The sequence below is a fragment of the Sardina pilchardus genome, chromosome 2, assembly GCF_963854185.1.
Source record: "Sardina pilchardus chromosome 2, fSarPil1.1, whole genome shotgun sequence".
Classification (NCBI taxonomy): Eukaryota; Metazoa; Chordata; class Actinopteri; order Clupeiformes; family Clupeidae; genus Sardina; species Sardina pilchardus.
This window is the reverse complement of record NC_084995.1, coordinates 14,836,042-14,855,929: the sequence shown is the minus strand read 5'-3', so window position 1 is coordinate 14,855,929 and position 19,888 is coordinate 14,836,042. Positions and strand designations below refer to the sequence as shown.

Sequence of the window (19,888 nt, the reverse complement as noted above, 5' to 3'; positions counted from 1 at the left end):
AGAACACGACAAGACAAGACAAGAGAAGAGAAGAGAAGAGATATGGACACAAATCAGAACAGTGGAAAAGAAACACCAGTGGGGAGGGTGAGAGCATCACTCACTCTGTGGGCAAGGACATGTGGGCTCTACTGGCATTTCAACTCATTCATTGCACAACAGAAAGAATCAGCCATGATTTCACTGCCATGACTACTTCTGCTATCCATCACTTCACCAGAATCCTTCTGTACACAGATTGTTGTGTATGTAATTACGTTACACATACTAAACATTTTATGCTTTAGGTTATGTAATTATGTTATAATTATGTGTGTGTGTTTGTGTGTGTGAGAGAGAGAGAGATAAAGAGAGATATAGAGAGAGTCTGGGTGGGGATTGTGCTGATACTGTATATTGGACTGATTTACTCAGTATGTACTGGATTGATGCATCGCATGTACTCAGGCCATTCTCTCTCCATGCAATTATACATATAATAAATACATTAAATGTGAAAAGATCAAATTTTTTCGGTGGAGGCAACTCAGTTCTAAACCTCCACCTCGCCATTATTTCCATCGAACAGGTCACCTCGTCGGCCGCTATCCCTTACGTGTAGAGACATATTGCAAAGAGGCCATTAGGGATGGGACAGAAGAACACAGTCCAAAGAGATCTACATTAGAGGCATTATTGATTCATTCTCTGTTTCATAATTAGGAAGGCTTCAGTGAGCATATGTGACTGTGGCACCAATCTAGCGGCCACCATCTGTAGAAGTCCTTCACCATTCGCGCCAACCATCTGTTTGAGACGGCAGTCCTTAGCGACATGGAATGTGGCGGTGCAGCCAATCTGCAGCACTAAAGGTTATGAATGACGGGATCCAACACACTGGCCATTTTAAAATAGCACACATGTGCGATCAGGTGAGGCATCGACACCTACACCACCACCTCCCCAGCTCTAGAATCTTCTACTGGGCAACATATACATTAGTGGAAGTCCTTTAACTGACACAAGCACAACCTCCCTTTGATCGTCAACTCATTCAAATGTAACTCAGCAACCGTAGGATGACATCAGAAAAATGTGCAGTTCCCAAAGTTGTATGTATGGGAACCCCTCAATGTCATCTGTAATTACTCAGTATATCTTTCTGAAACACAAAACAAACGCTTCATAGACAGACACCAGCTAAAGAAATGTAGGTAAAACTGGCACTGAAAGTGGACATGTTTTACTTATGCATACTCTACTGCAAAGGGATTTCCACAAGTTCATCGATTAATGTATTCGTACCCATCACTCATGCAAAGGTGCTCATCTGACCTAGCATTCTGTGGCCTTTCCTTTGCATTAGCGCTGTGCCGCTACATGCTACTACACAGAGAGGGCTCTGAGCAGACTCATCAGCTGTGGCTTCTCTTCACCTAGAAAAAAACGAATTCCCCTGGCTTGCCACAACAAAAGCGTTGCCATGACAGCAGCTGAGCTCCACTATAGCAAAGATCCTTGATTACTCCGCTTCAACCCTCTCTGACTACCGGAACCTATAGGCAGGGAAAGTACAGTAATAGTTTCATACAATAAATGACCTTTACCAATCTCACAATCAGACTTTTTCTGGCTGATTTCTGGTTGAGAAAATCACATTTTAAGTTACAAGTTATAGGCAGGTACAGGTATGATTGGCCCACTTGAATAATCATTTTTGAAAAAGACGACTTGTGGCTCATTTCGTCAGATATGGACAGAAATATGAACAATAGTGGCTGCATACATAACGCTTCTTCCTCTTTAGTTTATTGTCTATGTGTTTCAATGATAATTGAAATGACACCACCAATTAAATGACACCACCATGCACCTCCTCACACCTCCTCACACCGCCATGCACCTCCTCACACCACCATGCACCTCCTCACTCCACCATGCACCTCCTCACTCCCCCATGCACCTCCTCACACCACCATGCACCTCCTCACTCCACCATGCACCTCCTCACTCCCCCATGCACCTCCTCACACCGCCATGCACCTCCTCACTCCGCCATGCACCTCCTCACTCCGCCATGCACCTCCTCACTCCGCCATGCACCTCCTCACACCGCCATGCACCTCCTCACTCCGCCATGCACCTCCTCACTCCGCCATGCACCTCCTCACTCCGCCATGCAGCTCCTCACACCGCCATGCACCTCCTCACACCGCCATGCACCTCCTCAAAAAGCCATGCAACTCCTCACTCCACCATGCATCTCCTCACACCGCCATGCACCTCCTCAAAAAGCCATGCACCTCCTCAAAAAGCCATGCACCTCCTCACACCGCCATGCACCTCCGCAAAAAGCCATGCACCTCCTCACACCGCCATGCACCTCCTCACACCGCCATGCACCTCCTCACACCACACTGCCATGAACGCCTCAAACCACTATGAATCTCTTCACTCCACCATGCTCCTTGTCAAACCCCTTGGCGCCGCACAATGGTCTTATTACGCTGGCGCCATCAACAGACACTTCAGATTCCACTCCTGCGGAACTCTAAAGGGAAAATATTTGCACCCGGCGGCCAGCGCGCCGTTCTCATGTCACGACCCATAAAGTCTGGAGCGACTTGTTCCAAATCGGTTGAGTCTCGCTTTTCTTTATCTTCCGTCTTAAATCAGTGATTGTGTTCAGGCAGATAGCCCCACAGTATGGGGCTCTTAAGAATGGCCCAACACCATCATCTCTGAGGGAAAATAGGGCTCTTTATGATATTTGAATAGCACTAACTCCAAATGCAGCTCGTATGAGCAGAACGCAGAGCATAAAAAGATGCCTGAATGCAAACAGCATTACACTGTTTGGACACCACAGAGCTGTTTATTTCCTAATCTCCAACTGAGCCTGCAAAGGCATACATTCTCTCACACACAAAGACAGACACACACACACACACACACAGTCACACACACACACACACACACACACACACAGTCACACACACACACACATACACACACACAATAGAGACCTGTCTGAGACCTCTAACCCCCTGTTGCAGATCAGAGAACCTAGCTGCTCTCCCTCTGCTCGTCCTACTCTGAAGGGCTGGAGGAGAGTGGGGAGCATACATGAAGCTCATTCTGTTTTTTTAGATCATCATAGATGATACAGTCTCATCCTTTACCCTCCGTTCTACTCCACTGCCCTCTCAAAACCCATCGTCTCTTTCGCGCTCTTATCTTAGATCAATACGCCCGAACAAAGGCTTTGGAAATGCTTCGCTGAACACTGAATTTTTCCCAACAAATTATCTTGCACTTAGTGCAGAGGGAAAAGGCGCAGCATGATAAAATGAAAAACAAGCATGTCTGAATAAACAGTCTGGTTCAACACGGGCAGGACAAAGCCTACCAGGCTGGCACTGTTCCAGACTCTAGTCCAACGCAGAGGAGCCACAGTCAACGGTAGCAGCAGAGATCTACTCACTTCTTAAGTTCTAATGTTCTAAAATGTGAAAGTGAACACTTAGTCTTCAGTCCTTTTAGCACCACTGACTGAAAAGCATTGGTCTCACACTGTTGATGTGCTATCATTAAAGACAACATAGAATGGAGAAAAGAAAAACTTGAACAAGAGTTGGGTGCATGACCACAAAAAAGCTACCATAAACCTGGAAGACTGTGGTTTCGTGCTTCGTATGCTAATCTCCAACTTTCAAAAGACGAAAACCATCCATCTGATCACCGCCCCTCTCCACGTGGTCACTTTGAGCAGGAGATTCAGGTAGAAGTTGCTGGAGTCTGTTGTGAATGCTCATTGGCTACACGGCAGCCAATCAGCGTTAAGCTCAATTATTCATGTGGGTGCCAGATAAGCATGAAGGGTGCAAGATATCTGCTAAAATGGGACATTTTATTCCCCAGTCCAATTATAGGGATGTAAATGGGCTTGTAAAATAGCAATGGATCACGCGTTTTTGACAGAGCAAAGTTGCATACCATCTGTGTCGGCATCAGAGAGCAAGGCACAACACTGTATTGCCTCGTCACACTTGGCACACTAAATATACCTACAATGCATCACTGACATCTCAGTTGAAGTCTCTGCCAGGCTTAATAGTGCTTAATTATGCTTTTCATAACATTCAGAGTGATTTTTCATTGCGCTAGCCAAACCCACATCAGTGCTTTCCAGTACCGCCTGGATCTGCTCCACGGGACTAGAGCGCAGAGAGTTAGCGCTGAGTGCAGCTCCACATTAAACCGGATGATTAGCCTCTACAGTCTCACAAATTGAAATCCAAGACTGACTCTAGAGCAGCTGTAGACCATTAACCACCAGTGGGGACTCTTGTTCTGCAATCTTCACTGACTATTTTCAACCTCTGGCAAAGGCAGGACGAGTAGTTGCATAAGGACTGCCCAGTCTGATCTGACTATATCGTGTGTGTACTCCATTGACTTTACAAGCCAGCGTAGCCAGGTGGTAGACCTGGTGCATGGTGGGACAGGTGAGGCGCGGTGCCAAGGCGGCTCCTCCTTACCAGTTGTGCACCATGAGCTTCTGCACTGCCAGCAGGGCGTTGTAGCGGACGAGCTGGTCCTCGTGGTGCATGTGGTTCATCACCAGCTGCTTTCCGCCAAGCTGCTCGATCACTCTGAGGAGGGGAAGGAGAGACACAAGAGAGTTTATGTGTGAGAAAGAGACAGAGAGAGAGAGAGAGAGAGAGAGAGAAAGAGAAAGAAAGAGAGAGAGAGAAAGAGAAAGAGAGACTTTAAGTACGGGGTCAACCTGGCCTTATCGAAAAGCCAAGATGAACTTGTCTGTGCGCTCCTTTGAGATGAGAAGTGGGGGTAATTGAGAGTGCGCAAACAAAACAGGCTGGCGATGCTAAGCTATGTGATGAAAAGGGACTTTTGAAGGTCGTTGGGGTCGTCATCAGCGTCTCCACCCCCGCGGTTCAGTTGAAAAGCCCAGTAGGATCAGCCATGTTCAGACAGCCTGTCTGACACTTTCATACTTTATCCATCTGGCGTTGTGAAAAATGGTACATATGTCCATGATTCCATTTTGCAACAATGACCGGCTTAGCTTCGCATAGAAGCATGTGCTACATAACATTATGGATCTTCATCTTTAATTGATCTTTGCCCTTTCTGCATTTATTAAAATTATCATTTTAAGTTCAAACGAAACGTTAATAGCCTAAATGTTATTCCATTGCTGTAAGTCGCTTGGATAAATACGTCTGCCAAATGAATATGAATGTACCGTAATAATTGATATTTAATCATATTTCATGATAGACCAGCGTGTACTAAGCATGCATATGTCTAAATCAAGTACCTGGCACATCTTCAGGATTTCTTCCTGTATGTATCTCCAATTCTAGAGAGTTTTTCCTCGCCACTGTTACTCATGTGATCTCTCTGAATGTTTAACACTCTGTAAAGCGCCATGAGACGTGTAATGTTTTGGAGCTCTATATGAGTGAAATTAAATTGAATTGAAATTTAACATGTTCATACCTTTTATCGTCTTTATTAGTTGTTATTTATTGATTTTTACTTTAAATTGAATGAAATACCCATGCCTTTGTTGAAGGCAGTTTTCTTCTAGTCTGAAGAAATAAAAAGAGGCTTGTCCTTTTCAGATTATTCTGAATAAAATGCATAAAAAGAGATGGCAAAGAGCCTGATTAGAGAGCCAATTCAGATGTCAGTCACCACCCAAAAATGACACAATAGAAGCCTTCAATGCGTTTATAAATCTGATCAATTTGATACATTTCACCACCTAAGAAGAATCATTCGGCAGCAATTCCACCACCTCAGATTAGACAAGTGAAGCCTTTACGTGTCCATGTCTGCTCTGCCCTGCCATTCACATTCTCATCTTCCTGCAGCAAGACGTCTCTACCCCATAACCCCCCCTGCATTTAAGGCAACTAAAGGCAAGTGTACTGTATTTACATAGCACATTCCACACACATGGGGTCATTCAATGTGCTTTACACTAAAAGCAAATGATGGAGCTGTAAAAAGGGCAATGGTCAACACGTAGAGCAGATAAACCCAGTTGTGGTCAGTCCGGGGACACTAGAGGGGAGACCGGCGGATAACGAGCGCCAGGCTGCCCTGCCCACACTGCCCCACAGCTCCTCCTGATGAAATCATAGCAATTTCCGACTCATCTGCAGCAAGATCCATGCAGGCAAATTGCTCTGGAGAGGCTCAATAAGCGGGTCCCCACTGGCTCCCCAGCTGAGAGCAATTGGCCCCGTGACCGTGGAGGCGTTCCAAGGCACTGAAGAGCCCTGCAATCTCACTAGTGTGGGGATGGTGTGGGGTGGGGTGGTGAGGGGTTTCAGATTGGGGATTAAGGGTCCTCGCAGCAAAACAGAGACCTTGTCAGCAGCAATATCTGAGCCGCCACCTTGATATGTGATAGGTGTGAGGTTATCACAAATGAAACAGGACTGACTTTCATCTCTCTCTTTCTCTCTCTCTATTTCCCATAAGAATGGAAGGCGTACAAGATCACTGACACATAAAGCAAATAAAATGGGAGGACAAATAAAAACGGAAATTGAATCGCAACTGCACTTCTTCTTTGACGTTGCACGTGTTGGGCTTGGCTATGTCCGCTTGCCTTGTAGGACCAAACTATTCTAGGTGGGTGGGGGTGTGGTAAAGTCGTATTGGCTAGTTACTAGGACCAAACTATTCTGTGTGGGTGGGGGGTGTGGTGAGGGTTGGACGAGGGGGCCGCATTAGGGTCTGAGCCTGTGGGAGTACTGTTGGAGTTCCCTTGTTAAAGTAGCTCAAGTAGATCAATTGAAAATGGCACCGTTTAGATAGATACAGTGCCTATAGAAAGTCATCATACCCTTTTGAAATAGCTACTTTTTTTGTCTTACAGTCTGAAATCAAAACCCATTTTAAAAACAATCTTTTCCAGTTTTATTTACAAATGTAGCTGTACAACATCAAAATAATTTTTTAAAAGTCAACCGTTCTGAAAATTAATAAAAAAATAAAAACTAGAATAACAGGGTTGGAAAAGTCATCATACCCCTGACTTAATACTTTGTAGAGCTTCCTTTTACTTTCATTACAGCCATCAATCTGTTTGGATATGTCTATTATAGCGTTGCACACCTAGATCGGGGAATATTTGCCCAATCCTCCGTGCAGAATTGTTAAAATCCAGTCAAATTCTGTAAGGAATGGCGATGGACTGCTCTCTTCAAGTCAATCCACAGTTTTTCTATAGGATTTAAGTCAGGGCTCTGACTTTGCCACTCAAGGATATTCACCATCCTATACTTAGCCACTGCTTTGTTCTTTTGGCAGTATGTTTAGGATCATTGTCGTGTTGGAAGGCGAATGACCTGCCCATCTTCAGCTGTCTAGCAGAGGGACACAGGTTTTCCTCAAGAATTTGGGGTGTACTTGGCAGCATCCATTTTCCCTTTTCCATTTTCCTGACCAATTGCCCAGTCCCTGCTGAAGAGAAACATCCCCACAACATAATGTTGCCCCAAACATGCTTCACACTAGGTATGGTGTGTTTCGGGTGGTGTACTGTGTTTGGTTTTCACCAAATATTGCGCTTGGAGTTCAGTGCAAAAACACATCTGGAATATTCTGCTACCATGTGGAAAAAGCTTTTATGGTCAGAGGAGACTAAGATTGAACTTTTTGGAGACTAAGGCTGGGATTATACTTGCCGTTAGACCAAGCGTAAGCGTATTCGCCCGTGTGCGACCTGCTGTGTCCTGTGTACAGACTCGCTGCAGCATTACGCACCTTACTGGAGGTCTTCACCAGGGGGAGACTAGTAGCCTAATGTCAGATGTGGATGTGGCCATGTGCCATTGTTTACTCTCATGATTGCCCCCAGCTTTGATGTCGATAATGCATCTTGCAGTCACTTTCTTTTGGCAATGATCGCCCCCTACTTTCTTGTCAGTATTGCATCTCGCGGACGCGTCGTGTTCGCTTGCGACGACGTGCACGACCGACGCACCAAACGACCGCAAAATACGCGAGGCAGCCATGATGCGTACACGAACGCGTTGTCTACAGCAAGTCTAAACGTGCCTTAAGATCGAACTTTACGGACTGAGCTCCAGGCGCTTACCAAACACAGTTTACACACCCAAACACACCCAAAACACACCATACCATACCTAGTGTGAAGCATGGTGGGGGCAACATTATGTTGTGGGGATGTTTCTCTTCAGTGGGGACTGGGCAATTGGTCAGGATAGGAGGGAAAATGGATGCTGCCAAGTACACCCAAATGATTGAGGAAAGCCTGCAGCCCCCATGCTAGACAGCTGAATATGGGCAGGTCATTCGCCTTCCAACACGGCAATGGTCCTAAACATACTGCCAAAAGAACAAAGTAGTGGCTTAAGGATAGGATGGTGAATATCCTTGAGTGGCAAAGTCAGAGCCCTGACTTAAATCCTATAGAAAATCTGTGGATTGACTTGAAGAGAGCAGTCCATCGCCATTCCCTACAGAATTTGACTGAATTTTAACAATTTTGCATGGAAGATTGGGCAAATATTCCCCAATCTAGGTGTGCAAAGCTATAATAGAGACATATCCAAACAGATTGAGGGCTGTAATGAAAGCAAAAGGAAGCTATACAAAGTATTAAGTCAGGGGTATGATGACTTTTCTAACCCTGTTATACTAGTTTTTATTTTTTTTATTAATTTTCAGAACTGCTGACTTTTTTTTCATTATTTTGATGTTGTACAGCTAATTGTGAATAAAACTGAAAAAGATTGTTTTTAAAATTGGTTATGATTTCAGGCTGTAAGACAAAAAAAGTAACTATTTCAAAAGGGTATGATGACTTTCTATAGGCACTGTATATAGATAAATACTTTACTATTGATCCTTTGCAGGATATTACTCAGTTACAGCAGCTATGCATCATCAGATCACCACAAACACAAACACACACACAATCCACCCAACATTGCATGGCCATGCATTTAGGCTGACGAGTGATGCCAAGGGAACTGGTAGAGCGGTGATTTTAAGTCATAAAACATTTCCAGTATTTTAAGTCTAGATAGTGATTTCTGATATCTGATAAGGGTTGGACACATGTGCCTATCAATATCTTCTCAGCCCATTTGTTTACATTGTGTAATTCTGTGCTGGGAGAGATTAAATCACTGGCTACACCAGGCTGATGGACACTGACTTGAGAAAAGTGCTCAATTGCCTATGTACACAGTTCATTTGATCTGATCATAAGTGTTTTTTCCACTGTTGATTCTTTGTCCTCATAAAAATGTTGGACATAGACACAATTGAGACCAAAGCATGCGTGAACGCACCGAGGACAAATACTCCCAAAGTACTGGCTCCGTTCTGGTTCACAGAGCTGAAATCAAGCAATAGTTGTTTTTGTCCCCAGTGAACTAGAGAGGTCATGTCATTCTACAGTTCAGTTACTCACACAACACAATCTGTTGATGACGCATCCTTAGTTCCATTCAGAACTGATGGAAAAGCAGGCTGCTTCACAATATAGGACCAGGATTTCAACTAATAAGAATAGAAACCAGTTCTCTGTTGAAAACATGGCCCTCATGCAGGCTCGGTTGCTGAGTGCCTCTCTGTCCAGGAGCACATATTCTATTGGTGGGAAAAGCGAGCCCTGAGTGGTGGAGGCTTGAGTGGACCCTTACCGTTTGCCTCTTGGGTAGTGGCGCACGTATTCTCCCACGTCATGGGCAGCCACAGCGATCACCTGGGGGTCATCAGACACCTCCAACAACCTGGTGAGAATCCTGAGAGAGAGAGAGAGGGAGAGAGAAAGAGAGAGAGGGAGAGGGAGAGCAGAGGACGTCACTTATGAATGCTACTACTATTCAATACTACCATGAAGAGGACAATACTGGGAAATGAAATTCCTCTTCTAATAAGTCTCCTACATAAGTTCACCTACATAAAGGAACCAAAGTTGTCATCTTTGCCCATATAAGGAGATTCGGGTGTTAATTGAAGCTACCTTCCTGGATACTAGTTGCATTGCGAGTTAACTCTAGGGTAGCAAAAATCAAAGTTTGGTGTCTTAACGTAGTGAAGATCACGGTGCTCACTCGAAGGCAAAAGACACGTGAGTGTATGGAGCAAATGTCTGCATTTTAGATTTCTTCGTCCCCATGATAGTTTTATAGGTATGATCATTTAAAATCCCCATGCTATTTACCTATAGAAAAACTCGCAAGATACCGGATTTCCTTATATGGGCAAAGATGAAAGCTTTTCTTGTAGTCGAACTTCAGAGGTCTATTGCTAGGAAAGCCCTGAAGTGGCATAGAAGAAGTCACTGGACGTGCTCTGAAGTTTTGGTTGATGACACTCCCAATAGGTCTATGCCTGCCTCATAGAAATAACAATTTGATTGGCTGATGTGTTTGACATTGCGAAATGTGAATCCAATATGTCTCATCCCGGCTCTGACAAAGGCAGGCAGTGTAGTCTATGATACTGATGAATTAGTAATTCATCAGTATCATAGTTTAATACTAGATTAATAGTAGATTAAAAAGTATCATAGTTTAAGGGTCAGAAAGTAGGTCGGGTCCAGACCCTACTGGCCATACCTGTTCCACAGCCCTTGCACCAGAGGATGATAAGTGAGGTAAGGCGAGTTCTGCTGAACAGATGGGTAATTATCTTGCATAAGCTATCACAGCGCATCATTTGGGGATATCTGAAACTGCTATTATAGAGAAGGATGTCTAGACACGGAGATGCCATAAACAGCCCCCAGATGCTCTCTTCCACAGCAGAAGGAGAGCCAACAGCTGTACTCGGAGTGGCTGTGGCTCACTAGACTTAACGCACGCCCGGGTATCTCCAAAAAAAACGTCCTGAAATGGACGTGATGAGCAGCAGGGAGCTCAAGAACCTCGATTCACACGCGGAATAAAATCAACCGCGCAAGGACGTCGCAGAATGAGCGTGCAAAGAAATCTCAAATTAACGACGGCAGGAGGCATGGGGCTGGGTACTGATTGGGAACGGGCGAGTCGTGGAAGAAAGAGGCGAGTAGATTAAAAAGTGGCATCAGGAGATGAAATTTATGGAAATGAGTGCTGCTACTCAGACATGATCCCATGAAGACAGTGATTACTCAAAAGATAGGAGAAGACATGTCCAAATTACACCAATCAAGCACTAAACATGCCCCTCACCACCCAAAAAAATAAATAAAACATATCAGGTCTTGTTAAGCTATTTCATAGGACAGATTTAGTAATTCCTTTAATTAGAAATGGCCTTCCATTCTTTGCAGGTACTCAAATGCGGGGCCTGTTGGAACCTTACTTGAGGAGCTCGTAGTTCTTCTCATTGAGACGCACAGCGTTCTCTCGCCAGAACTTCTCGGACTTGTGCACCGGGCTCCACTCCAGACGTCCGGACTTGAGTTCAGAGCTGTACTCGTCGAATGAGCTGTGGCAGAGGAGGAGAGATGAAGAGGCGTTGAGATGCATCAATCTGGACAATAGTGCTGAGACCGCAACAGCTGCAGCCAGCGAGAAAGCTACTCAATCTAATACCAATACCTAACAACCAGGGCAGAGGGCATCCGTTTATGTCAATGGCTTGGTACTATATATCCATCAGGTACACATCACATAACTTGCATCTTCAGATTAAGTACAAACCTCCCCATCCCCCAAAATACTTCCTGCTTTCTTCATCACTTCACAGCAATGTGCCGTGTACACAGGCACCCCTGGCATCAATACAGAGATAAACATGCATGTGTTGTCTGACTTTAATGGTCAATCGTGGCAATTTAAAGGAACTACTACAAACACATGTGCTTTCTAGGCTCTTATGGGCTCTGGTTGTTTACGTGTGTGTGTGTGTGTGTGTGTGTGTGGCAAAGGCGAGGTTGACAACTTTTTACACTGTGATTCAAGCATACAGTATGGCAGGCAGTGTTTCATAGTGAGATGAACTCATTCTGCTGTGGCCTGATGCCTCTAAAAGCCCTTACATAAAAACATTACCGAGGAAATCTCACCTAGCCAAGAGCCAATCTGCAAAACAGATGGACCAAAATGATCCGCAAAACAGAACCTGCAGCAACCAATCAACGTGTGCTTTTATTCTTTTTCAGCTCTAATCTATTCCATCTATTATGTTTCTTTCACTTCCATTTAATCAAATGACCTCCTCGGTGGACATTTTGTGACGGCTTTTACACACGCGCCTCCTTTTACCTAAAGCTCTTGAAATAACCCTATTTGTATGGAATCAGCGCCAAGAGTGAACTCATCATGCCTTGTTACTCGACACAAATCACTGCTCTGGCCAAAACCGACGTGAGCAGAATTCATAATGCTTTGCTGTTTTGCTTTGCATTGTGGGTACCTCAGGTCCTGCACACTCTCCCCGAGCCTCTCCAGCAGGAACTTGATGTCATCGGTGATGTCCTCGTCGTCGTACTTCTGCTGGTCCAGGTTCTCTAGCTGCTTGAGCACCTTGCACTGGATCATGGCCAGCGCGTACTCCTGACGCGTCTCCCTCTCCGCAGATTTCTCCAGCAGATTCTGGAAGACACAACGCATTGAAAATGGATGAAGCTCTCAAAAACGTTGGATGTGCGTTCTGTGTTCACTTTACTGCACTTTGTTTACTGCTCCTGAAGAGTGCAAACATGTGGTTGGTATTCAGCAGAACACTGGTAGAGATTACACTGTTGCTAATTGCCAAACCTTCACCACAAGTAACTGAGCTGACTTGCTGTTTGACCTCATAGATAAGATAAAGCATGCTAGCCAAACAGGCTCATGTGGAAAAACACCGCCGAGCTAGCCTTTCTTTTCAAAGAGATGAAAAGGAACATTTCCACCATGACACACCATTTTTTTCACTGACACAGAATCTCACGGCAGATCGAGGTCTTGCTCTGTGGTGCGCCACAGATGTCATGACCAAGGAGATGATGTAAGCTTAACTACACAGCTCCACCACTTCTGGTCTTTTCACCAGTTACCACAGGAGTCACCACAAGCAAACTCCTGAGCATGTTCCCTGCCCCACACTCAATAACTCCTGGATATAAATACCTCCTATTGGCTCTGAGGCTGTGAAAAACAACTGTGCTGATATCGTGAGGATCTGTCAACTCTGCCTCCCCCCACACATGCCCACCTGACAACAGCATCGCGCTGAAAGGGTTCTGACTGCAGTATCTAAGTGGTGGAACTGGAGACTTAATGGCAGCTCTGTGTTCTTGTTAGAGGCAGAATCACTATACTGATTTAGCGCGCGTGCGCACACACACACACACACACACACACACACACACACACACACACACACACACACACACACACACACACACACACACACACACACACACACACACACACACACACACACACACACACACACACACACACACACATTAAATAACTAGTCCCACCATTCACTATGCTTACTAAGTGCTTCCAGCAGCAGGTTATGAGAATGAATTGGTGAACGGTGACGGCGTTTTAGTCGAATATTTGCTGGAAGTATGTTTTCAGCTGGAATACATATATTCCAAGCAGAAAAAAAATATTGAGTTTACCTCCATGTCTGTCCAAGTGTACTAAGTACCGAGGGTTCTCTCTAACAGAGAACATTAAGTAGCACTGAAACGACACTGGGTCATTCTCACCTCCACCTTCCACTGGAGGCTCTCATCGGCACGAACAATCTTGTCACACGTGTGGAAAAGATGTGCTCACACCTCACACACATTCTCCCGCACCGAACGGCATCTCGAAATAACAGCAGCAGCATACACACACACCTGCGACAGCATGTATATTGGTCACACTTTCAAAAGTCACGGTTCAATCTGCTCATTGGAAAGGCTGGTATATTTGGTAGCACTTCCAACATAATACAACTACCAGTGGGAGATGCATCGTGTGGAAATATGACCTAATCATATATATGTCTATTATTAATACTGAATGTATAGAGGAAAACATGAAACCAGCTAAACAGTAATGGCTCTATTATTTGACTTGCAAACACAATAATATGACGTGAAACTGCCGTTCCATCTTTTAGTGTGACGATAATGGGCTATAAAAAGCCCTATCCACATGGGCACCAGTTCACCATTAGGCCTGTTTATTCCCACTATCTCTGCATGCCCAGCTAGACAGAAGCCTCTGATAGTGGCCGCTTTGTTTGAACATGGCTTCAGCACACGCCAATTATATCCTCCACTACTGCGCTGATTGTGTTACAGATGCAAGTTTCATATATAAAAATGTATATATATATATATATATATATATATTTGCACTACGTGAGAATACACGTATCACTCTGAGTGCGAGGGAATGCACACACACAGAGTAGGAGCAAAAACATTTCATTCAGGGAAGGCAAAGCAATTTGAAGGAACTTGAAAAGAAAATACAGTGCACTCCAGAATTATTGGCACCTCTGCTAAAGTGGTCTTAAAAAAATACTCTTAGGAAATGTATTGCAATCTCATAATGAAAAAAAAATCCAACCTTGAAGGAAAGCAAAAGTATTCTGAGAAAAATGAAAATCGAATAAAGAAATAAATATGTTTAATAAAAACATATCTTTATTCCCCATCGTCTCTATTGTGAGATTACAATAAGTCACCAAAATGTATTTTTTTTATACCTGTTTTTAGTTAACTTAGAGTAGAGGTGTCAATAATGCTGACGCGTACTGTAATATATCTCTCTCTGTATGTCCTTTCAAGGGCTCAGTACTTTGTCTTTGCTGATTTCCACTTAAATTAAACAGTAAAAAAGAGGTTATTCTAACAGTTAGGGTCTAACACCCTCAAAAGCCAGTAATCACATGATTCAATTAGGTCAGTCCTAGATGCACACCTAGTTATGCCAAGTCTACTAAAGGACACCCGAGATGAGACAATGTAAGAAACCGCAGTGCAGTGATTAGCCCCTACTCCATTACTCCCTGATGGCGGCTAATTAGCTGAAATCCTCCATTAGCTCCCAGTGAGGGCTCTACAGAAATTGACCAATTATGATGGATACTTGAGAGCCTGTGATGCTGCACCAAATGTGAAGGGCAAGAAGGACTCTCATCAGACCCAGGATTATGTTCAAAGAAGGAGCCAATATTGGCATCACAGGCTAGAGGCTGATAAAGCACAAAAGCCGCTCCTTTGAATTATGTTCCTAATTTGGTTTGGAGGGGTGATATACCATGCTGGCACATAATAACTCCTCCACTGACGCTTCGGACTTCACAGCCCGTTTGAAAACGACAGCCGCAGCAGAAGCAGAAGCAGCAGCAACGGCACTGTGACCTCACTCTCGAGCAGACTCAAAAGAGGACACCGAGATGAAAGAATAATGGGGAGAAGTGGCTCCACTCGAAATGTACAGAGACATTTGCATTTCTGTATTACGAAGACGATATGACAAAGCACGCATGAACTTCAGTGAAGTTTCTAAAAAAATATAGTTGTCCTGGTAACAGCATATTAGGCTGAAGCGCACACATGGTGTGTGTGTGGTGTCATTATGTGGATTTCAACTATTTTAGTTATCATTTTGAACTGCAGGTCTAGGTTGGGTATCGGGACAATTCATGACTTGTATATAGATGGCTTATTTGCTTCATTCCAACAACTGTCTGAGAAATATTCATTGCCCAAACCGCATTTCTTTAGATATCTACAGATACGTAGCCTTGTTAGATCCGTATATCCCAATTTTCCTAACACACCACCTGCCAGCCCTGCCGACTCCCTCTTTATGCCCCTCCCCAATGTTAGAGGTGTGATATCTTATGTTTATAATAGTATGTATAACTTACGACCAGTAAGTCTTAATTCAATTAAATCTCAGTGGGAGGAGGATTTGGGGGATGAGATCTCAGACGAAGTATGGGACTCAGTCTTGCACCGTGTACATTCTTCGTCAATATGCGCTAAGCATGGCGTGATTCAGTGTAAGATTGTCCACCGTATTCATTGGACTAGGGTCAAATTGAGCCAGTTTTTTCCAGAGGTTGACCCCACATGTGAGCGGTGTCACCTATCACCTGCATCCTTGGCACATACACTCTGGCTTTGTCCAAAGCTATACGATTATTGGTCCAAGGTCTTTGATATCCTGTCATATGTGTTAGAACTGACTATCTCTCCCTCTCCTTTTACTGCTTTGTTTGGTGTTCTCCCTCCTACAATACCCCTCTCTTCATATAAGGCTGACTTTGTTGCATTTATCACACTTGTGGCAAGACGTCTAATTTTGCTGAGGTGGAAGTCTCCAAACGCCCCCTCGTTCAGTTCCCTGATTAGAGATATTCTTTATTTTATGAAGATAGAAAAATTAAGACACAGCATCAAGGGCTCTACCCGCAGGTTCACTAAAACATGGGGATATCTTTCTACTTACATAGATGATTTGAACCTTCCCTCTGTGACAGACTAGAACTGTGTGCACACTGTTTAACTTAATAGACAGTTAAGACTACTTTGGTATCATTTCTTAATAGGATGCAGGTTTTCTTTTTTGTTTGTTTGTTTGTTTGTTGTTTTTTGTTTTGTTTTGTTTCACTTTGCTGTTGTTGTCTTGTTTTTTGTTTTTTGTTTTAATATCGTCACTATCTTGTTTTTGTTTTTTTTCTCTCTTTCTTTCTCTTGTATGGGTGGGTGGGTGGATGGGTGGGTGGGGTGTTCTGTGTTGTTGTTGTTGTTTTCACATATTGTACCAGTGTGTGGTAACATTTCTTAATTCAGTTTCTTGAATGTACCTTAGCCATATACCACATATTACTATGTATCACACCTATATTTGTACTTGAAAACCCAATAAATAAACTAAAGAAAAAAAAATCATTTTGAACTGCAGATGGAGTACAAAAGGACCAAAATCAATATGCCAGCCGTTAAGGCAGGACTGAACTGGTGACCTGCTGAAATGAAGAAGGTGACTTGCAAGGACGATTACACCATGTAACTGTTCAATACACTGAAGCCCATTAATATGGAGAGAGGCTAGTGCCAGGACTGCCATCTACAGCACAAAGAACATTAAACCTGCTTAGGTGGAGGATAATGGACTCCTGATGTGGTGCTTGCCAATGTGTAATTATCTACATCTGTGTCAAGTTAGCTACCTGTGGAGCTCCACGCACACCACAAAAACAAACAAACACAATTATATTCCCAACACTACAACTGAAAAGCAACCCGTTGACAGCTATTGACTCTGCAACGACTATGAAACACCGGACAATGACACACTCTTGGTGATCGGGAAGGGGGAGTAAACCATTCTGAACGACTGTGAAAGGACATAATCTAACGCCTGTGGCCAGCAGCTAAGAACACTGTCTGATTATTTTTACTATTGTGTTGCATGTTCCAAATGTAAAACATTTTGAGCTGCATTCTGTGTATGAAAGGTGCTATAAAAATGAAGATTATTATTATTATCATTATTATTATTATTATCCTTTTCTCAAATTTCCACAAGAATGTTGCACAAAGACATGACAAACATGGTCACAACTGTAATGGACTGTGCAGTCCACATAAGCGATGCTGGGCAGAGGCCGGGGCGAGTGTGGCCTGAGTCCGGCCATGTGGAGTCCAGGCGGAGAGCGTGAATCTGCGCTCTGCTAAGTTAATAGACAATCTGATGTGGGGGAGAGATGAATGCCCTGCCTGGGTCTAATTCAATAGCGCTACGGCCATACAGGAAGAATTCATTACCTGGCGCTAATGCCTGTGAGACTGGCAACACAGAGAGCGGCGTCCAGGGGCAAATGAAATCTTAAATCCAGCAGGCACACTCACAGCAGGACACAGGCAGGGGCAACCGGGCGCCTAATAGATGGGTGCAGGGCACGTGGGCACGCCCGCTGTGAATTCATTTTGCATGTAGTGAGGAAGACATCACCGTGTCACAGCAGCGGGGATCACACACAGAATGGTTCATTCCCGGCTCCACCGTCGTGCCCTTGAGCAAGGGACATATATAAAAGACATATGTAAGTCGCTTTGGAAAAAGTGTCGGCTAAATTAATAAATGTCAAATCTGTCTCCACATCACAGCAGCTGAGACTGCTGACAGGACCAATCCAGCCCCTACGATACATGGCCAGAGATTAGCGGTGGTGTTTGAAAGGTATTGGAGTCTTTAATCGACTGGGCAGGAAACACACAGGAGAGCAGTGGGGAATGGGTTCAGGAAATGACCTCAGGTCAGACTCACACTGGGGTCCTGGTGGCCGCTGGGCTTGCGCACGGGGCGGGATGCTAGCGCTAATGCTACGCTGCGCTAACGCTACCGCTGAGCTGTGGCTCCCCTGGTAGAGACTTGATTGAATATCTCAGAAGAATGGAAAGGTGAGAGGTGGGGGGTAGGGAGTGTGAGTGTGAGTGCGAGTGTGAGTGTGTGAGTGTGTGTGTGTGTGTGTGTGTGTGTGAGAGGTGGGGGGTTAGTTGTTGAACACTTTTGTGCCACACCAGTTGAGCAATATGTTTCCGGGGGTTACTCATCCCATAATCTCTCTCAAAGCTCTGGGAGCTGTGAAGGTCATGTCTCGGAGTTTCCCGCCGCTTTCTTACAATATCATTTCATTTGCACTGCAATCACTTTGCCCACCACTCCCTCCACTTCAGGAGATGGAGTAACAATGCAACAAAACCCTTATTGTCGCCTTCTAGCCTAGTAGCTTGCTAAAATGTCTGCTTCTTCCGGACTCCCTATAGCTGGGGTCATTTTGTCCCAGCAGAATGGATCATGGGGGAGTGTGACTGGGAATAGACTGGTCGCATTTTGCCATCCTGTATGCGAGTCTGTTTTTCTTTAAAGGCATGCTGAGACTGCTGAACAGACTACTCCATCACCCAGGCTAGATGGCCAGAAAGTAATGGCCGAGATTTCAAGCCTGACTACAAAACACACTTTTCAGTTACATTTCTATGGTTTCATCAGATGCTCTCATCTGAGAGTGCGAAGGAAGCTATCTTCAGTTCTCCTCTAGCAGGACAAGGCTCGTCAACTTATAGGCCAGTCAATCTAGCTCAAAAAAGGGCCAAAACTTAAACTAATTGCAATAGTAATGGTTCATACTTTTTATTGATCCTTAAACCATCCTGCATCACATATTAAAAATCTACCCATTTATATTTAGTGGAACATACTTTTATTCAAGGTCAAAGGTAGCAATTTCCCATGCATTTTGCCATTGAGATTTACTACAGGTGAAATGGGTAAAATTTTAAACTATATATATCAAATTGAAACTTTCACAGTTGTTTACTCACATTAAGGCAAAGATTTTTTGTATTGCAAGTTTTCTGAAATGTGATGTTTAGATATGCAAATGAGACCAGTTTTACTTAAATATGCAATAATTTGCATATATTTCTAGAAAACTAAATCTGAACAATAGGTACAGTCAACTTCAAAATAATTGCTGAATTTTGCTTCTATATTGGATACCAAAAGCCTATGCAAAGGGAATATTTGATATCACTTCATATCACCTCAGAAATGAGGAAATCAAGTCAAGTCAAAATCAATGCGTTTCAATGGAAGTACATTTATAGAACAAATGATTGTCAATGATATGGTATGATGGAAGTATCTCAGTGCATGCCAACTCACTTGATATGTTGTCTAAAGGTCAATATCTTCCTTATGTGACTTGGCATGTGACTTGAGATACTTCCATCATACCATATCATTGAAAATCATTTGTTCTATAAAGTACTTCCATTGAAACGCATTGATTTTGACTTGACTTGATTTCTTCATTTCTGAGGTGATATGAAGTAATATCTAATATTCCCTTTGCATAAGCTTTTGGTATCCAATATAGAAGC

General features: G+C 43.8%; 1 protein-coding gene across 2 annotated transcripts in view; it reads right to left on the bottom strand.

The window, feature by feature from the left end:
- The window catches only part of atp6v1h (ATPase H+ transporting V1 subunit H), a 33,942-nt gene that overhangs the window by 637 nt on the left and 13,417 nt on the right, over positions 1 to 19,888 (bottom strand). For both annotated transcript variants that reach the window (XM_062520029.1, XM_062520037.1), the window contains 4 exons: positions 12,403 to 12,581; positions 11,347 to 11,472; positions 9,699 to 9,800; positions 4,521 to 4,634 (listed from right to left, as the gene is read on the bottom strand). In XM_062520029.1, the coding sequence (XP_062376013.1) occupies positions 4,521 to 4,634; positions 9,699 to 9,800; positions 11,347 to 11,472; positions 12,403 to 12,581 (521 nt within the window). The remainder of the gene's footprint in view (positions 1 to 4,520; positions 4,635 to 9,698; positions 9,801 to 11,346; positions 11,473 to 12,402; positions 12,582 to 19,888) is intronic.